Raw genomic sequence first — 19622 nt, forward strand, 5'->3', positions numbered from 1 at the left:
GAGATGAATTCTCTAGCCTTTGGTCTAGTAGAATTCATGCCAAACTCTTGAGCTATGGAATCTCTCCCTCAGATTCCCTAAAATTAGATCAAATCACAGCTCAAAGACTGATCCGCCAAAGACTGGACGACATCGACTTACAGCGAAATTATATGCTGGGGGGAGGTGTTTGTTCGCCCCAGAGCATTGGTATCACTTTAACTTACTGCGTCCCATCATACCTTTCCTCCCTTTCGACTGTTGCCCATAGACTGGCCTTCACCAAAGCGAGGTTCAACGTTTTTCCCTCCAATGTCCTGAGACATAGATTCTCAAAGGGCCAAGTCCCCGCCATGTGCGAATGTGATAAGGTGACGCCGGAGTCGCTCCAGCACATTATGTTCTCTTGCCCCTTGTTTAATGTGCTACGGGCAAATTTGCTGGGATCAATCATTCAGAAACTAGTGGGTACCCCTCCAACATTCCACCTTGCCCAAATCTTGCAGGATAAGGATACCCATACGACCCTGAAAGTGGCTAGGTTCCTGGCTGCGGTCCTTACCCAAAAGCGACGCCAAGGAGCACTACAAGCTAATTAAGGTGTAGGATGCCATTCCATCTTACAGTATTTTATTGTTATAGGGGCGTTTTAGCGGCTGTTTATTTCTATTCTTTCTTTTTTTCTTCTCTCTTCGTTTTTTTCTTTTTTCTTTCCCCACGTCCACAAGCTGTTATTTATGTTTTTTCTGTATGGGCCCATGGCCGTAAAAAAAATAAAAAAAAAAAAAAAAAAAAAAAAGGAGTTGAACTCAATGAGGTCCTTAGGTGTGTTCTCCACCACGAAGCTGCCAGAGGGCAAGCAGGCCGTGAGCTGTCGTTGGGTTTACAGGATTAAGCCCACAGCGTCTGGAGAACCACAGTACAAGGCGAGGCTTATAGCCAGAGGGTTCACGCAGAGAAGGGGGCTGCATTACACTGAGGTGTATGCTCCTACGTCCCAGAGTGAGACTCTGCGTGTGCTTGGTCCCGTTCAGGTTTATCTAGGCGTTAGGATAGACAGGTCAGAGAACGGGAGTTTCTTGCTCAGTCAGAAAGGCAAGATTGAGCAGTTGCTTGAGAAGTTCCGGATGTCTGACTGTGCAGGGGTCAGAACGCCCATGGAGACCAACTTCGTGAAGGACAGACAACTTGGGGAGCGTTCTGAGTTCCAAAACCCTGAGGTGTTTCAGTTAGCGCTAGGGAGTCTGTTGTATCTCTCTCAGTGGAGCAGAACAGACATAGCGTTTGCTGTGAATCTGCTCAGCAGGGAGGCTACGAAGCCTAGTGTGAATGCCTGGCAAGGCATCAAGAGAGTGTTGAGGTATTTGCAGGATACCAAAGAGTTTTGCCTCACGTTGTCAGCTGAAGGTGACACACGGCTTACGTGCTGGAGTGACAGCGACTGGGCATCTCTTGGGGACAGGAAGTCTGTGTCTGGGCTGGTGATAAAATTCGGGGAATCCCTGGTTGGGTGGAAGTCCCGGAAGCAAAGTCTTATTGCACTTTCTTCCACTGAGGCTGAGTTCAGTGCGTTGTCAGATTTGTGCAGGGAGTTGGACTTCTACCGGTGCTTGATCCAAGAGATCTGTGGGGATTGTTGCTTGCCCATAACTGTTTGGGGAGACAATCAACCTTGTCTTAGGTTGACAGAATCTGGACAGTTCAAGTCCAGAACCAAGCATTTGGACATACGTTTCCAGAATGTATGTCAGAGTGTCCAGGCAGGTTGGATACGGCTCAAGTATTGTTCGAGCCGGGAGAACCTAGCTGATGGGTTTACCAAACCCTTGACCTTCCAGCGACATGGGGAGTTCTGTGAAGGGTTGTGTTTGGGGTGAGTTATACTCACAGTTTCCCTCAGGATGCGAGACGAGAGGAGGTGTGAGGAGAATCAGAACTTACAGGGTTAAACAGTTCTGTGTGACGTCTCACATTCTGAGGCGTGGTTTGGTTCACATACGGGAATCTTTCTTTGTGTGTGAGTTTCCTTTCGTTTTTGGCTGAGAGGCGAGAAGGATGTCTGCTCTCTCACCGGGACTGATTTATGATGTTTTTCTTCACATTAAAGGCTGTTAGAGATTAGCAAGAAGCCTGCGTTCAATCTGATTTGTTATCCACACACGAGGCAACGCTTTCTACCGCTGCTAAGAACTCTGCTAAGAGCTTCAAAGAGCTCAAGTTTTCTATCGGCACGAGCGTCCAAAGGCAGAGAGGAAGCGTGCCAGGCGCCATCTTATCGCACAGTAAATTTGTGACATACTGAAAGTAATTGTAGAAATTTAAAAACTACAGTAGGCTTAACGTAAACCTTGTGACGTGTACATAATTGGAACAGAAACTGTAAGAGTAGAAGTATACCAAGAAAACCACAACGGGATAGGAAGGAAGTCGAGGCATGATCCAACGCAATGTAAATAAGATGATGGTACCAAAGAACGATTGTTAAGAGTGTTTGTTTTAGTTTTTGATTGTTTGTTCTGGTTTGATTTCTGATTTCTGTTTAACTGAAAATCTCAATAAAAATAATTTAAAAAAAATGTTTGCCATACAGTCTTTCTTGAATCTAGATATTAGTTGACAGTATGTAAGCAGTTTCATATTTTTTCTCCTCTTTAATACTTTGGCATGTATTTGATCTGTTCTTGAATATGAACCATATCTTGGTATTATATATATTCATATATTCTCTTTTCGGCTCTAATAATAATTTTCCAGTGGAGACATTAACAGTGCAGGTAAGGGCATTTTTGTGATTTTTGTAGTGCAACTCATGATTTTTGTGGTGAGGATCCATGAGGATCCACGTTTTTGTTCCACGGTACGACCAGGAAGCCATGGATCTGAGTTTTTTGTGTTGCAGAATGTGCCCCTGGCTATGATGTGTGATTTGATGGTGATTTAGGGGTGGCCCAATGCAAAAATCATGAGGATCCAGGCTTCAAAACCATGTTTTTGGACCATGGAGTGGCCAGGAAGCCGTGGATCTGAGTTTTTTGTGGTGCAGGCTATGCCCCTGGCTATAACATGTGATTTGACAATGAGTTTGGGTTGGCCCAATGCAAAAAGCATGAGGATCCATGAGGATCCGTGCTTCAAAACCACGTTTTTGGGCCACGGTACGACCAGGAAGCCATGGATCCGTGATTTTTTGTGGTGGATGTTGTGCCCATGGCCATGATGTTTGATCTGATGGTGATTTTGGGCTGATCTAGTGCAAAAATCATGAGGACCCATGAGGATCCGTGCTTCAAAACCACGTTTTTGGGCCATGGAGTGGCCAGGAAGCCGTGGATCCGTGATTTTTGTGGTGGATGCTGTGCCCCTGGCTATGATGTGTGATTTGATGGTGAGTTTGGGGTGGCCCAATGTGAAAAGTGTGAGGATCCATGAAGATCCGTGCTTCAAAACCACGTTTTTGGGCTACGGTGTCACCAGGAAGTCGTGGATCCGTCATTTTTGTGGTGGATGCTGTGCCCATGGCCATGATATTTGAAATGATGGTGACTTTGGGCTGATCTAGTGCAGAAATCATGAGGATCCATGTTTTGTAACCATGTTTTTGCGCCATTGCGGCACCACGAAACAGTGGATGCGTGATTTTTTTGGTTCTGCCTACAGACTAAGAAGTGGTCTACAGTATCATGGTGTTTTTATTTTGTTTCAATATAAAAATCGTATGAATTCATGAGGATCCATGAGGATCCATGCCTCGGATCCATGTTTTTGTGCTGCTGCAGCGGCAAAGTGTTGGATCCACGTTTTTATAGTCCAGTCTGTAGGCGTGCCTTCCAGGTGTGATTTGACACTGCATTTGTTGGGGTTATTTTTTAAAAAGGGGAGGATCCATGAGGATCCGTCTACATCCGCCTTTAACCCAGACCCTCCTGTGAGCTAGTGATGAAGGCAGTTGTAGTCCCAAAACAGCTGGACGGCCACCATTCGCCAGCCAACCTGCGATTCTGTGTATGTGTGCGCGCGCGTTGTTTATTGACGTTTTTCACTACATACCGTGAGAGGCGGGGAGAGGACGACCCTCTTTCTGGACGGGCCGGGCGAGGGAAACGCACATCCGCAGCCTCCACAGAAACAACCACCCTTGTTCCCATCACCGCAGCAAGCGACGATGGGCGGCCCGAGCGAGGCCCTCCTCTCTGTGCACGCGTCGGGGAAGCTCCACCCACCGCCCCGCCCCCTGCCGCCCAAGGACGTCGAGAAGAGGCACCGCCTCTCGCGCCCATTTCCCGCCTCCCGATTCACATTCCCGGCAGCCCTATCGACTGGTGACACAAAAAGGGGCGGGGAAATGGGCGGGCCCGTCCGCTGAGCCGAGGGAGAGAGTCGGAGAGGCGGTGCTTGGTGACCGAAAGAGCCCAGAGGCGGCGGCGGCGGGTCTGTCCGAGGGGTGAGTGAGGGCAGGGAGCGGGGGTCTGCCGCCCCCCAGGAATGCCCTCAGGGGTTTCCTTCCCGCTGAGGGGCCTGTTTGGGGACTACCATTCCCACCATCCCTCACCTCTTGCTCCTTGATGGGAGTTGTAGTCCCGAAACAGCTGCGAGGCGACCCGACCCCGAAACAAAAGCGGGTCTCCTCGGGCTTGAGGGGAAGGAGCTGCGCTGCGCTGCGCTCCTCTGCGGGGGGGGGGGGCGGCGATCGGGGGTCTCGGGCCGTTGGGGGGGGGGCTTCCTGGGGGAAATGGCTCTCGAAGAAGCAGGCGACCCTCGCTGAGGGCGAGGAGGGCCTGGCTTTTGGGGGGGGGGGGATCGTCGTCGTCGTCATGCCTTTGGCGGTCACTCTCTCTCGCCTTGGGGGTCCCGGGCAGTGGTGGGCAGCGCCTCCTTCTTCCGTGGCGGAGTTCCCGGAGTTGTGTCAGGGATGACCCCCCTCTTAGCTTTTTTGGGACTACAATGCCCATCATCCCTGGCCACTGGTGCTGTTGGCTAGGGATGATGGGAGTTGTAGTCCCAAAACAGCTTGAGGGCCAAATTTTATTAATAGCGGTATGGAGTATAGTGGCCAAGAGTACGAGCTGTGAAACAATAAGTCCTCCATTTGAAACAACTATGAACAATATTATGATTGTTTCTATATATCAGGCTTCCTCAAACTCAGCCCTCCAGATGTTTTTGGCCTACAACTCCCATGATCCCTAGCTAGCAGGACCAGTTGTCAGGGATGATGGGAATTGTAGTCTCAAAACATCTGGAGGGCCAAGGTTTAGGAAGCTTGCTATATATTAATATATAATCCACCTGGCTGCCAAAGTATGCGAACCAGAGCCTTTGACCTTTACCGTTGTTGTTTTTTCTGCCTATAAGTTTGCCAAAATGCTTTCGGATTCCTAAATTGCTCTGACAAGACGCTTGGGGAGACGAAGCGGTCCTGTGAGCAGAAGGCACAGCGGGGAGGACGACTCGGGGCCAATGCAGCAGCAAAAACGGCAGCCAGAGTTAGTGGAAGGAACCCTTCCCGTATTCCTGTTCCCCACGGAGCTTATCTTTTACGCGGACGACCAGTCGACCCACAAACAGGTGTTGACTCTCTATAACCCCTATGAATTTGCCTTGAAATTCAAAGGTGCGTCTCAGGTACAATTCAATTGAAGGGCTTGCTTGGGGAGGAGGGATTGCCTCAACTTCCTTTTATTCACTTTCTGACCTGCCTTTTTCCTGAAAGTCCCTGGGTGGGTTACAATAACTTGGGAGTCTAGATCAGGCATGGCCCAACTTGGCCTTCCAGCTGTTTGGGGACAACAACTCCCATCATCCCGAGCTCACAGGGCCAGTGGTCAGGGATGATGTCCCCTCAAAGACTGAATGGCAAGCCAAATTGACAAGAGTACTTACAATTAGTCAGGAAGAGGAAATACAAAACAGGAAGTAAATAAGGATTGGTTAATAAGTAATATCTCAAAGGGTACTGCAATAGTAAAAGTTTTCTGGAGGATATTGAATGAGCGTTGTAATACAAAGTACACGTTAGATAAAGTTAAATTAAGTTAATGTTCTGCCAAGGGCAGGGTTCTTTCTAGATCTGGAGCCAATAAACACACCAGTGGATGAAGAATAAGTAATGCTTTATTTGCATAAGGTTAACAGATAGCAGCAGGCATACAAAACACAAATTATAGCATACCTGACAGAAGTCATACACAATCTCCCCTTCAGCTGCCTGGAGCTCCAGGTAAAGCAGCAAGAAAGACCCCAGCCAACAGTATCTGGTACCTCAATCTGTGAAGAAGCTCTGTGAGCCCCTTCAACCTACAGCTTTTATAGCCAACTTTGATTGACTGCACCTGGTTAGCAGGGATCACTCATGATCAGCCTGGGACACGGGTTGTGACTCAACAGGAATGCGGAGCAGCTGAGCGTCTTCAACCCAATTCACTGCAATTGGGTATCCTCCCCACTAGCCAATCAGCACCTAGAACACAGGAGACCCAGGAAACTCCTGACACAGGTGTGTGGAAAACAAGTTATACCAGCATGAATCGGCAAATTTAAAACCAGGAATGTAAAGGGAAAGAGGCATGTCATCTAGCTCCTTGAAATTACAATGGTCTTCAGCGTTTCCCCAACAGTTAACGAAAAACAATGTTGTGTAACTGTAAATAATAGTTTATTTGAAAATTAGTACCATGGGTATAGTTGGAAGTTTCTTTTCTTTGCTGACTAAAATATGAGCTATTACTATGTTTTTTACTCTATTCATTTATTCTTCTTTTCTTTTTTCCCTCTCCCTCTCTCTTTCCTTTATTTTTGTTATTTTGTATGTATACTCTCAATAATTTTTATGTTTGTTTGCTGGTATTGCATGTATTTTAAGACTTTGCTTGTTCAATAAATTCTTTATTAAAAAAGTGGTCAGGGATGATGGGAATTGTAGTCCAAAGCAGCTGGGGGGCCGAGTTGGGCCATCCCTGTGGTAGGTGAAGTAAATGACGAAAAAATGTAGAGCAGCAGTCATAGGCAAACTCTGTCCCTCCAGATGTTTGGGGCTACAATTCCCACCACCCCTGACCACTGATCCCATTAGCTAGGGATGATGGGAGTTGTCCCAAAACAACTGGAGGGCCGGAGTTTGCCTGTGCCTGATGTTGAGCTTTGTTTCTGTGCCAGTTCCTGGCAATTGGCTGACATCAAATGACGGCCCTTTTTCTTTTCTTTCAGTTCTTTGCACAACCCCAAATAAATACATTGTGGTCGATGCAGTGGGTGCGGTGAAGCCTCAGTGCTGCGTTGACATGTGAGTAAAAAGCTGGTTTTGGGTTTGTTGGCTTGTAATGAATAGCAACCACTAACCTGCCTTCCAGAGGCCGATCTTCCCTTTATTAGATGTATAGTCCACCCTTATCAAGACATCTCAGGGTGGGGAAAATAAAGAAAAATGGTCCAGGAGGAACGTAGAGACCAATGAAATTTGTTCTGGGTCTGAGCTTTCGTGTGCATGCACACTTCTTCAGATACACGGAAACTGAAGTCTGTATAAGGACTAGTATGAAAAGAGGCCTCCCAGGCCCATATAAGAGCAGTGCAAATAGTTGGGCCTGATGAGTGTTTACTGTTCCCAACCCTAATCCTGCAGAAAGCCATCTAATTGGATTTTAATTTGATCCTGACTTGTTTTCAGGAGGTAATTTCGTTATTGCTTGATTTTATACCAGTGTTACATATTTGATGTTAGCTGCCCTGAGCCCGGTTTCGTCCGAGGAGGGCGGGATACAAATCAAAGTTTATTACTTGTTGTTGTTATTACCAGGCCGTGATATATAGTGGGAGGGTGGGGCGGGGCTTTTCTACAAAGGGTAGTAGAACTCAATGGGATTGGTCAACCTGTGGGCGACTGTGAACGGCTGCAATTAGTCCGGCAGGAAAAAGCAAGGGAGATTATGCAGGTGAACAAAAATAGCTGAAATAATACAAAAATAAAAATTGTCTAGTAGCACCTTAGAGACCAACTCAGTTTGTTCTGGGTCTAAGCTTTTATGTGCAGGGGCTCTTCTTCAAATACACTGAAACAGAAGTCCCCAGACCCTGTTATATAGTGGGAGGGTGGGGTGGGGTATTTCTCAGAAGGGTGGTAGGAAATGGGTGATTTTATGGTTCCCAAAAGGAAACCTTCCTCCACTTGTCCATATTGAGAGGATGCAAGCAAGCCTGAACCTTTCCCAAAAGGAAACCTTCCTCTGTCCATATTGAGAGGAAGCCTGAGATAAGGTAAATAGGGTGATTTAGAAATGCGAAGATAAAAGTGATTGCATATGGAAATTAGGGAGGGGAACGGGAGGAAGGCAAAGCTCAATTTGAGAAAAGATATATTTGATAAAGAAATTTTATTTGGTTGTTATAAAGCAGGCAGCCCCAACATTCGGCCCTCCAGATGTTTTGGACTACAATTCCCATCATCCCTGGCCACTGGTCCTGTTAGCTAGGGATCATGGGAGTTGTAGGCCAAAACATCTGGAGGGCCACAGGTAAAGAAAATTTAATAAACATTAAAACCAAAAAAAAGCAATGTGTTAAAAACGGAAATGTGGCCGTTCACACTCTCCTCCCGTTACAGCGTGATCCGTCACCGAGACGTCCAACCTCGCCACTATGGTGTGATTGACAAGTTTCAGCTCCTGGTCTCCAAGCAGAGCCAGAGGAAAGCATTGGGGAGGAAAGAGGTCATCGCCATGCTGCTTCCGGTGGCGAAAGAGCCAAAGGAAGAGGAGGAGGAGAGGATCACGGAGCACCTGGCAGAGAGCGTCTTTTTCGAGCAGGCTTTATGCCAGCCAGGTAGTTGGGTGCTTGGAACGCCATTGCTTTTTTGTGCTATATACCGGTACCTGCCTCTTTCTTTCTAAAAATTGTTTTATTTAAGCATATTTACTTTTTTTTCTTTAAACAGTTTTTATTGGTTTTGCGATATATACATCCTTGATGAAATAGCTCTCCAACAATTTCCCATTTTTTCCTGCCCCCCTCCCCTGGACTTCCCTTATCCTTCCACTTGGTTTTACTTTCAATTTCTTCATCCTGCGTCTTATTTTTTTCTGCCGGGGCCGGCCCACTGTCCCTCAGACCTTGTGGGGGGGCAGACTATATTTTGGAGACTATATATATGTGTCAGAGCTGGCTCCTGGTCCCAGCTCACAAAGGACCAACGCTAGCCGGTAGTAAAGTATCAAAGTCTTTATTGAAGAATAGTTTCCATTTCCAAGCCTCAGCGTCCCAGCTCTACGTCTGGAGTTTAGACCGGCGAAGCTCCGTCTGAGTCTCCGCCCCCTGTACACCAGTTTAAGACTCTAATCTTACTCCACCTCTTCCTTCTCTCTCTCTTCCTCTGGGTCCTACTACCCCCCGGGGTCTCCTCCCTCCTGGACTCTTCCGACGCAGACGTTGACCCCTCTGACTCCTCCCACTCTCTTCGGCGGGCTTTAGGACCTGGCTCCCTACCCGGGCTGCCCACCGTGCCGCCCTCCTGTACATTTGAACTTGGCGCGCACGCACGTTTAACTTTCCTGATGACCGTTTCCTCGCTCCCTGACGGGGGTGTGGTCACTCCTGCCTCATGTTCTCCCGCTGCCCGCGCGCCACCTGATCCCGATGCCTGGGACTCCTCCCCCCTACTGCACTCTGGGGGGGACGCTGGTCCTGATTTCCAGCTGCTGCTCTCTGAGTCCCCTCTGGCCCCTTCTTCCCGAGGTGTCCCCCTGGGCACTCCTCTTGCCCTGACTATGGGGGCCCCTTTCTGTGAATCCTCCGAGTCACTGGAGAGACTCAGAGACCTCGGATTGCTGTCATCGCTGACATTTCCTTCGGACTCCTCCCCCTCACTCTCCATTTCCTCCCTCTCCTGTGCCTCTGCTCCTGAACCCCTGACAATATGTATTTGGAGACTATTTTTTTTAATAAAAATGAACAAATTCCTATGCCCCACAAATAACCCAGAGATGCATTTTAAATAAAAGGACACATTCTACTCATGTCAAAACATGCTGATTCCTGGACCGTCTGCAGGCTGGATTGAGAAGGCGATTGGGCTACCCATGTTATATACACTTGTGAATGTTTACTCAAACCCTGCCAATGAGTCCAACTCTTCGTGTTGTTTCTTCATATATATCGTAAATGGTTCAAAATTCTTTTAAAGTCTTTGTTGTCCCTTTTGTGTAATTTATTTGTTCATTTGGCTAATGCTGCATATCCCAGGAGTTTCTCTTGACACTGTTTTTTCATTGGGCTTTCTTCCGTCTTCCGAGCTGGTGCTAGTAGAATTCTTGCTGGTTTTGTTGCACACATAATTTCCAGTCGCCTTTTCTTATTTCTTTAAGTATATTTTCAAGCAGACAATACGGAGGTGCAAGTTGCAGCTATACCAAAGGTGGCATTTTTTCATCTCCACCAAGCTAAGCAGTTGGCTCCTTACCTCCCTCGCCCTGATTTAGCCACTGTGATCCATGCAACGGTCACCTCTCGGCTCGATTATAATAACTCGCTCTACGCGGAGCTGCCCTCGAAGCTGACCCAGAAACCCCAGCGGGTGCAGAACACTCCCCGCCACAGGACCACATCCACCCAGCACTATGCCAGCTGCACTGGCTCCTGGTGGAGCACAAGGTCAGGTTTTAGGTGCTGGTTTTCACCTTTAAAGCAGGCATCCCCAACCTGTGGCCCTTGAGATGTTTTGGCCTATGGCCAAAGGTTGGAGATGCCTGCTTTCAAGTAAGGTTTTCCAAAGAATCCAGGGACATTTTTTTTTGAAAAGAGAAAAAAAAGCTATTAACAGAAAAGTTACTTTTTTAAAAAATAAGAAATACAGTATTTTTCGCCCTATAGGGTGCACTTTTTCCCCTCCAAAAATGAAGGGGAAATCTGGGTGCGTCCTATGGGGCGAATGCAGGCTTTTGTTGAAGCGTGGAGAGCGAGAGGGACCCCTCTCACTCTCCAGGCTTCAGGAAGACATCCGCAGCCTAGGCAGCCCTGTGGGAGGTCTCACAGGGATGTCTAGGCTGCGGATAGCAGCCTGCTTCCCGGAGCGTCGGGCGCCTTGAAAGCAGAGCGACCGGCGCTTCGGGAACACATCCGCAGCCTGCTTCCCGGAGCGTCGGGCACCCTGAAAGCAGAGCGCCCGGCGCTTCGGGAAAGCACCCGCAGCCTAGGCAGACCTGCGGGAGTCCCCGCAGGGCTCCCCACGCTGCGGATAGCAGCCTGCCGCCCGGCGGGCGGGCGGGGCGCCCTGAAGCAGAGCACCCCTCGCGCCGGGCAGACATCCGCAGCGTGGGGAGCCCTCCAGGAGTTCCCCGCAGGGCTCCCCACGCTGCGGATAGCAGCTTGCCGCCCGGCGGGCAGGGCACCCTGGAGCAGAGCGCCCCTCGCGCCAGGCATACATCCGCAGCGTGGGGAGCCATGCAGGAGTTCCCCGCAGGGCTCCCCACGCTGCGGATAGCAGCCTGCTGCCCGGCGGGCGGGGCGCCCTGAAGCAGAGCACCCCTCGCGCCGGGCAGACATCGGCCAGCCCCACAAGCTCGGGGGACAGCAGGGAGGCGCAGCGCCGCCACCCCGCTGTTCCTCGACCTGCTTCCGTTTCCCCGACCTGCTTTTGGGGGGGAAATAAAGGAAAAAAAATTTTCCTTTATTTCCCCCCCAAAAAACTAGGTGCGTCCTATGGGACGGAGCGTCCTATGGGACGAAAAATACGGTACCCTCTTCTCTTCTGTGGTCTCCTCTGTCGTGTGGCGTTCCTCAACCTCGGCCCTCCAGATGTTTTGGGACTACAACTCCCATCATCCCAAGCTAGCAGGACCAGTGGTCATGGATGATGGGAATTGTAGTCTCAAAACAGCTGGAGGGCCGAGGTTGAGGAAGCCTGCGCTAGCCGCTTTGGAGTAGGCTTGGCTCGGGCTGGGGCTCGGCCATGTGCCCTCACCCTCCTGGTGCTCTCCTACCTCTCCTCTTCGGTAGCGGCGCAGCAAAGTCGGGGCTCCCCTCTTTTTTGCCTTCCTCTTTCTCTTCCTTCTCCTCCTCCTCCCTGTCTTGGCTCCGGCATATTTCTTGCCCCGGAGCGCCGCTGAGCAGTCAGCTGGGTGGCCGGGCGCTCTCGCCCCCGGCTTGATTTGGGTCGCGGGGTGGGTGGGTGTCAGCAGTTCCCCCAGTCGACATGCCGGGCGTCCCCAGTTCCCCCTTGGCAGTGGCGGCGGCAGTGGCAGCCTCAGCAGCCATATGATGTGCCTTGTGCCATTGAACCAATCACACCACGTTCATTCCCTACCAATAAATCAACAACAATATAAATCCAGGGACATTAAATCCGGGGACAGGTTTGTAAATCCGGGGACTGTCCCCGGGAAACGGGGACATCTGGTAACCATAATTTAAAGCCCTATACTAACGTTACCGGATCCCCCCCCCCCCCCCGAATCCGGGGACACTTTTCAACTTCAGTTGAAGGGGATAGGTTTTGTCAGGGGACCGATTTGTAAATCCAAGGACTGACCCCGGGAAACGGGGTCGCCTGGTAACCTTACCCTATACAGCCGAGGGCCCTCGTACCTACGGAACCACCTCTCCTGGCATGCCCCGTGGAGGAAGTTAGGGTCTGCAAATAATATCTTGGAGGTCCCAGGCCTCGAGGAAGTTCAACTGGCCTCAACCAGGGCCCAAAACCTTTTCAGCTTTGTCCCCGGCCTGGGGGAATGCTCTATTGCAGGAGACCAGGGCCCTGCGGGAATTGACGTCCTTCCACCATGGCCTGCAAGACGGAGCTGTTCCACCTGGCCTTCGGTACAGGCCCAGTTTGAACACACACACACCCCTCTATGGGACCCTGTAAGTTATCTCTTTGGCCCTTTTATCGGCTCATGTGGGACCAAAACGGATAGCTGGCCCTTACGAATACTTGAGGTCCCCGACCCCTATGGTTGTAATTCATGGGCAGCCATTTAAGTTTATCCTGGTTCTAATTTTTAAGCTGTGTTTTAATCATTTGGTTGCGTTTTCATGTATTTGATATTTGAGGTTAGCCGGCCTGAGCTTGGTCTTGGCTGGGGAGGGCGGGGTATAAATAAAATTTTACTTACTAATAAGGTACACACACTTAACCCAGGCTTCCTCAACCTCGGCCCTCCAGATGTTTTTGGCCTACAACTCCCATCATCCCTAGCCAGCAGGACCAGTGGTCAGGGATGATGGGAATTGTAGTCTCAAAACATCTGGAGGGCTGAGGTTGAGGAAGCCTGCACTTAACCACAAAAACCAGAGAGTAAAGGGAAGGGGTCAGGAAGTGGGGGAAGGATCAAGTACCACACCCATTTGACTTTTTAATGTTTTATTTAAGCATATTTACAAATGGACAAAAAGGTACACACAGTTCACCCCCCCAAAACCAAAGAGAGTAAAGGGAAAGGGTCAGAAAGAAAGGATGGATGGAGGACCATACCCATTTGACTCTCCTCCACCAGCACCCAGCACCTTGTAGTCCTTTAAATTCTCATTCCCACTGCATATCATTTATTGTTGGAATTACTTCTTTTATAGTACTATGACTGTGTAACATCAAGTCACCTTACAAGCTTAGTCTAGCAAATGATGGTATGGTGTGCCTCCAAATTCCAAAAAGGAAACCTTCATCTGGTTGTCAATATGAAGAGGATGCCAGCAAGGTCAAAGCTTTCTGTAAAAAAACAAGCAAAAAAACAAAAAACTAAGGGATTTTGATTCAAAAAAAAGGAGAACCTTCCTCTGGTTGTCAATATGAAGAGGATGCCAGCAAGGTTGAAGCTTTCTGTAAAAAAAAAATAATGATTTAAATCAAGTCTTGCTGACTAGTGATTTAAATCCCTCCCTCCTACTTGCTTCTCCCCACCCTGCCTAGAGGAGGAAGGAGGCTGGCTGAGTGCCATTTTGAGCAGCCCCTCTCCGGAGCCAGCCCTTTCGCACTCCGCCGCCCTGCTGCTCCTGTGGGCCAGAGAGTGCAGCGGACGAGCTTGCTCTACCTACTCACGAGAATCAGCAGCAGTGGTGGTGGCAGCCTCCAGGAGGTAACTGCAGCAGGTGAGGCTCGGGAGGACTACTTGCCCACCTCGCCTCTTCTTCCAGCTCCCCCCCCCCCCCCCCCCGGTGCTGCTTCTCTGGCTCCTCAAGTTGCTAGGGATGGTGGACCGGCCCGCGGCAAAAAAATTTTGCCGGCCCCTGCTCTAATCCATGGGTCCGCAAACTACGGCCCGGGGACTGAATCCAGCCCAATTACCTTCTTGTTCTGGCCAGCGGACAGTCCAAGAATTGGCGTGTTTTTACACGAGTAGAATGCGCCTTTTTATTTCAAACACTCCTCTGGGTGATTTGTGGGGCATAGGAATTTCTTCATTTTTTTATTGATTTTTCAAAATATAGTCAAGGGACAGTGGACTATCCAGAAAATTCTGCCGACCCCTGAAGTCCTAGCCATTCTGGCAGGGTGGATTTGACGGGAAGCAAGATTGTTTGGTGAAATGAAACATTTAGGAATGAAGTGGATCTCATTTGTAGATAAATAGATAAACTTTATTCACATTAGCCAATGGCCATAGCAACATAAAACAAGCAATATATACAATTAAAAAGACAACAATGGGTAAAAAGGGCCAAGATTATTGTTCAGATAGTGTCCCTTAATCTCATTGCACCATTGATAAACCTAGCAACCTTTGCTGTTGTCTGATCATTTTGATCTGATAAAAGAAAAAACAATGTGGCCACAGATGGGTGGCCTGGGATGGTAAGTAAGATGATCTCATTCCTCAGATCTTTATAAAGGGGACAGAACAGGACAGGAAAACATGAGCCACTGTTTCCAGATTGCCATCTGCACAGGGGCAGAGTCGTTTCTCAGTTGGAATCTTTTGGTATCTGCCCTCAAGTACGGCAGAGGGCATCACATCCAATCTGGCCAGTGTGAAGGCACGTCTGTATTTTGGGATAGTTATTTGGGATAGTCATTTGTACTTTTTGTTATACCAGGGGTGGCGAACTCCCAAGAGACTGTGATCCACTCAGAGTTAAAAACTGGCAGTGACATACCCCTGTTTTGGGGGAGTTCAGGTCTAAGTAGGTCACGATCTACCTATTGGACATGCCTGTATTCATAAAAACTGTGGACAAAAAAATACAAATTTTACAGTATGTTATTTAATAAGATAAAATTACCTGAAAATGCACTGTAGGTGGTATTTAGCACCAGAGAGATTGGCTAAAATGAACAAATCGCTTGGTAATAAGTGTTGGAGATGCACAAAACAGATTGGAACCTTCTACCATATGTGGTGGACATGTCCAGAGATCCGAAAGTTCTGGGACATGATTCATGAAAAAATAAAAGAGTTACTAAGAACTTCAGATAGTAAAAGACCAGAAAAATATATTTTGGGAATATTGAACAGTGATACTGTATTCCAAAAGAAAAAAACTAATTCAGCGGCGAAAATTCTGGTGGCTAAGTACTGGAAGGGTAACCAGGTACCGGCCAAAGAGGAATGGTTATTTAAATTATGTGAATATTTGGAACTGGCCAAATTGATGGATATAATAAGACTAAAGCCAATGAATACAGTCAAGAAGGAATGGAATTGCTTGAATGACTATTCAGAAAGACAAGGTTCAAAAGTAAAAATTTGGCTGTGTCTAGAATGACTTTGTGAATAGAAAATATACATATATACAAATCTATATATTAAGAGGAAAATAATACTGAAATACAGATAAAATATGATAGGTGAAAGGAAATGTGAGAGTGATGGAAGTCATTATTATTATTATTATTATTATTTTGTAAAATAGTATTTATTGTATTGAAATATTATACTTTTCTTTATTCTTTAACTGTCTACTTTTTTCTTTTTCTTCTTTTTTTCTTTCTGTTTTATTGGATATTTTTCTTTATGTATGGTTTTGTTTTGATTTATTTATTTTTCTTTATGTATGGTTTTGTTTTGATTTATTTACTTTGCAACATAATAAAGATTTTTTTAAAAAGTTTTGTTATTTACTAAATTCAATAAAAGGGTGGGGGAAGAAAGGAAAGAAATTCTGCCCCTTTCCATAATGTCAAATGCCTTTTCCTTTTTCCAGAAAACAGAATTTCCTCATCAGGGCCAAGTTTGCTCACCGTGTTCCTCGGAATCATGTGCATTGCGGCTCTCATGCTTCCCACATTGGGAGAAGGGGGTTCCCTCGGGCCTCTCTACCTCCACTTAAGTGTTAATCAAAAGTTAGTAGCAGCTTACGTATTAGGTACGCATCTTTTTGTCGTCATTACATTATGTGATTTGGGGCAGGACCAAGTGAAAAAATGAAAATGTGTATAGAAACGTTTTTTTAAAAAACCTATAATCGAGTCACTGTGTGAGGCCCATGCCAGCAAAATTGCAACCAGTGTGGATAAAGATCAATGGTTTTTTTAAAAAAGTTTTTAAAAATCGGATTTTTGAAATAAAATGCTTTTGGAGGAAGAATCTTTCTATAGTTTCCCTTTTAGGTTACATTATAGTCCAAAAGCTATTCATCAGGAAATAAGGATTTGTTTTAAGTTTTTAATGTGTGCTAAAACTTAGTCTTGTTTTTTAAAAAACGTTCAACCCCAGCAGTTAACAAACATGGGTCCATATGCTAGCATGTTATTGCTTTAGTTAAATAAATGGTTTAAATTGTGATGAAGAAAATGATTCTTTTTCTCCTTTCAATTAAGTACAGCAGAAAAGCTGTCCAAATAGAAACAGTTAGCTTATGAAACCTCACCAACATTTCATCATTATCTGTCAATGTATTTCGAATAGTAGAACCAAATCAGTCATTTTTGATAGAACTGTAAAAACGATTCTGAAATTTTACTGTTCCAAAAAGGAAACCTCCCTCTGGTTGTCAATATTAGGAGGATGCCAGCAAGGCTGAACCTTTCTGTAACTTATTCCAAAAAGGAAACCTTCCTGTGCTTGTCAAATATGAAGAGGATGGCAGCAAGGCTGAACCTTTCCATAGAAAAAAATATGATTTAAATCAAGTCTTACTGACTAGTGATTGAAATCGTGATTGAAATTGATTTGAATCCAATCCACCCTGATTGCAACTGAAAGTATATCTGGTTTTTTTTTTTTATAAATATTTTATTCGTTTTTGCATAAAAGACAACAAAGCAAAACAAAAGCAACAAACAATACACCAAAAACATACAGAATTACACAAACATAACATACTACAAACAACAGAAATAAAAACAATCTTATCTTCATATTGATCTTGCATTAACTTGTTTCTCTGCAACTGAAAGTATATCTGAGCCCCCTGACATTTCGGCGTTTATACAAAGATCAGTTGTCTATGCAAACTACATTTCACAAATATTAACAAACGTGCATTTCCCTGTGAACAAGCTTTCATGCGTGCTCCCCACACCTAACAAACCTCTCGGTGTGGGTTATTTCTCGAGTTAAGCTGAAATAACTGGATTTTTACCTCTGATTCTTGCAGGTCTTATCACTATGGTCATCCTGAGAACATGAGTGAGAACACAACTGGATGTTTATCTTTTTTCTCCTTTTCTTACCGCGTTTTAAATTTGCATCCTGAACGTGGGCCTCTGACTCCCGTTTGGGTGCAAAAATCATCTGGCGATTTGCATTTTATTTTTTTCTTCTGGAAAGCAGAGCTTTAACTCTTTTTCACTGGAAAGACTTGCATGCTTGGAGGCACTTTTCGACAGACAGCCATGAAATGGTCGAAGGAATTTGCAGAAACTTCTCTACCTAGGCCTACCATGCAAAAATCTCATTTCTGCTTTCTTTTTAAATTGCATGTTTTTAAATTCACGTAGACTTTAGCGTTTGGCTGCCATAGGAGCCGGCAGTTCTATCTGCAACGTTCATTTGACTGTGAGTATTACAAATTTAAATACGGATAAAACGCCAAGATGGCGGAATAGAAAGCCGCTCGCCTGACAGTGGAAGCTGCCATGTTTTTCAGTCTATTTTTGGAAACTCAGGTTTAAGAAAACCGGGGGGGGGGGGAGGAGATGGCCCACAGTATAAGACGCCCCCTATTTTTGGAGAGTCAGATTTAAGAAAATGGGGGGGGGGGGGGAATGGCCCAGAGCATGGGTAGGCAACCTAAGGCCCAGGGGCCGAATGCGGCCCAATCGCCTTCTCAATCCAGCCAGCGGACGGTCCAGGAATTTGAGTGTTTTGACATGAGTGCTTTTATTAAAATGCATCTGTCAGGGGTTCAGGAGCAGAGGCACAGGAAAGGGAGGAAATGGAGAGCGAGGGGGAGGAGTCCGAAGGAAATGTCAGCGATGACAGCGGTCCGAGGTCTCTGAGTCTTTCCAGTGAATCGGAAGATTCACAGAAAGGGGCTCCCATGGTCAGGGCAAGGGGGGTGCCCAGGGGGACACCCCAGGAAGAAGGGGCCAGAGGGGACTCAGAGAGCAGCAGTTGGAAATCCGGACCAGCGTCCACACCAGAGTGCAGTAGGGGGGAGGAGTCCCAGGCATCGGGATCAGGCGGCGCGCTGCCAGCGGGAGGACATGAGGCAGGACTGGCCACGCCTCCATCGGGGAGCGAGGAAATGGTTGAGAGGAAGGTTGAAGGCTGGGCGCGCGCGCCAAGTTCAAATGTACAGGAGGGCGGCACAGTCGGCAGCCCGGATAGGGAGCCAGGTCCCAAAGCCCGCCGGAAAGAGCGGGAGGAGTCAGGGGGGTCATCGTCAGCCTCAGAAGAGTCCAGGAAGGAAGGGACCCCGGAGGGTAGCAGGACCCAAAGGAGAAAGGAGAGACGGAAGAGGTGGAGTAAGGCTAGAGTCTTAAACTGGTGTACAGGGGGCGGAGATTCAGATGGAGCTTCGCCGGTCTAAACCCTAGACGTAGAGCTGGGGCGCTGCGGCTTGAAAATGGAAACTGTACTTCAATAAAGACTTTTGTACATTACTACCGGCTAGCGTTGGTCCTCTGTGAGCTGGGACCAGGAGCCAGCTCTGACAGCATCTCTAGGTGATTTGTGGGGCATATGAATTCGTTCATCCCCCCCCCAAAAAATATAGTCCACCCCCCCCCCCAAGGTCCAGGGACAGTGGACCGGCCCACTGCTGAAAATGTTTGCTGACCCCTGGCGCCCTTCTTACAAAAGGAGAAAAGAGGACAAGCTTTTGCAACCATACAACTACACCGAATGAATTGTTGACTGCTAAATCTGCAACACAGATATATATATATAAACATAAACTAATACATTACAGCGGGATCCGTTCTGGAGGTCTGGCCGGATTCCGAGGTTTTTGCAACCGGAGGTGCCATTCTGTGCATGCGTGCGGCATGGTAGAGCGCTTCTGCGCAAGCTGCAAAACCCGGTAAAACACTTCTGGGGTTGCCACTTACATATCCCGAAGTTTACGTAACCAAAGGGTTACATAAGCGGAGGTACTGCTGTATTTGCACTTCAGGGAAGCTCATCCATAGTAGGCGCAGGCGTGGTTAAACTTGGCCCTCCAGCTGTTTTGGAATTACAACGCACATCATCCCTAGCTAACAGGACCAGTGATCAGGGATGATCGGCGTTGTAGTCCCCAAACAGCTGGAGGGCCAAGTTGGGCCATGCCTGATCTAG

The 19622-nt window shown here is 47.3% G+C and overlaps 2 protein-coding genes across 2 annotated transcripts in view; one reads left to right on the plus strand and one right to left on the minus strand.

The window, feature by feature from the left end:
- Positions 1 to 5336: 5336 nt before the first annotated feature.
- On the plus strand, positions 5337 to 18027 carry LOC310668855 (motile sperm domain-containing protein 1-like). Its single transcript, XM_083422209.1, has 5 exons — positions 5337 to 5590; positions 7183 to 7258; positions 8576 to 8793; positions 16102 to 16263; positions 17497 to 18027. The coding sequence occupies exons 1-5, from the start codon at positions 5437 to 5439 to the stop codon at positions 17526 to 17528; spliced, it is 642 nt and encodes a 213-aa protein (XP_083278335.1). The 5' UTR covers positions 5337 to 5436; the 3' UTR covers positions 17529 to 18027.
- The window catches only part of LOC310668852 (PABIR family member 2-like), a 33590-nt gene continuing 27275 nt past the window's right edge, over positions 13308 to 19622 (minus strand). The window contains 1 exon segment of the mRNA XM_083422206.1: positions 13308 to 13669. The gene's annotated coding sequence lies outside the window, so the exon portion shown is untranslated.

Source organism: Podarcis tiliguerta, assembly GCF_965153285.1.
Source record: "Podarcis tiliguerta genome assembly, chromosome: W".
Classification (NCBI taxonomy): Eukaryota; Metazoa; Chordata; class Lepidosauria; order Squamata; family Lacertidae; genus Podarcis; species Podarcis tiliguerta.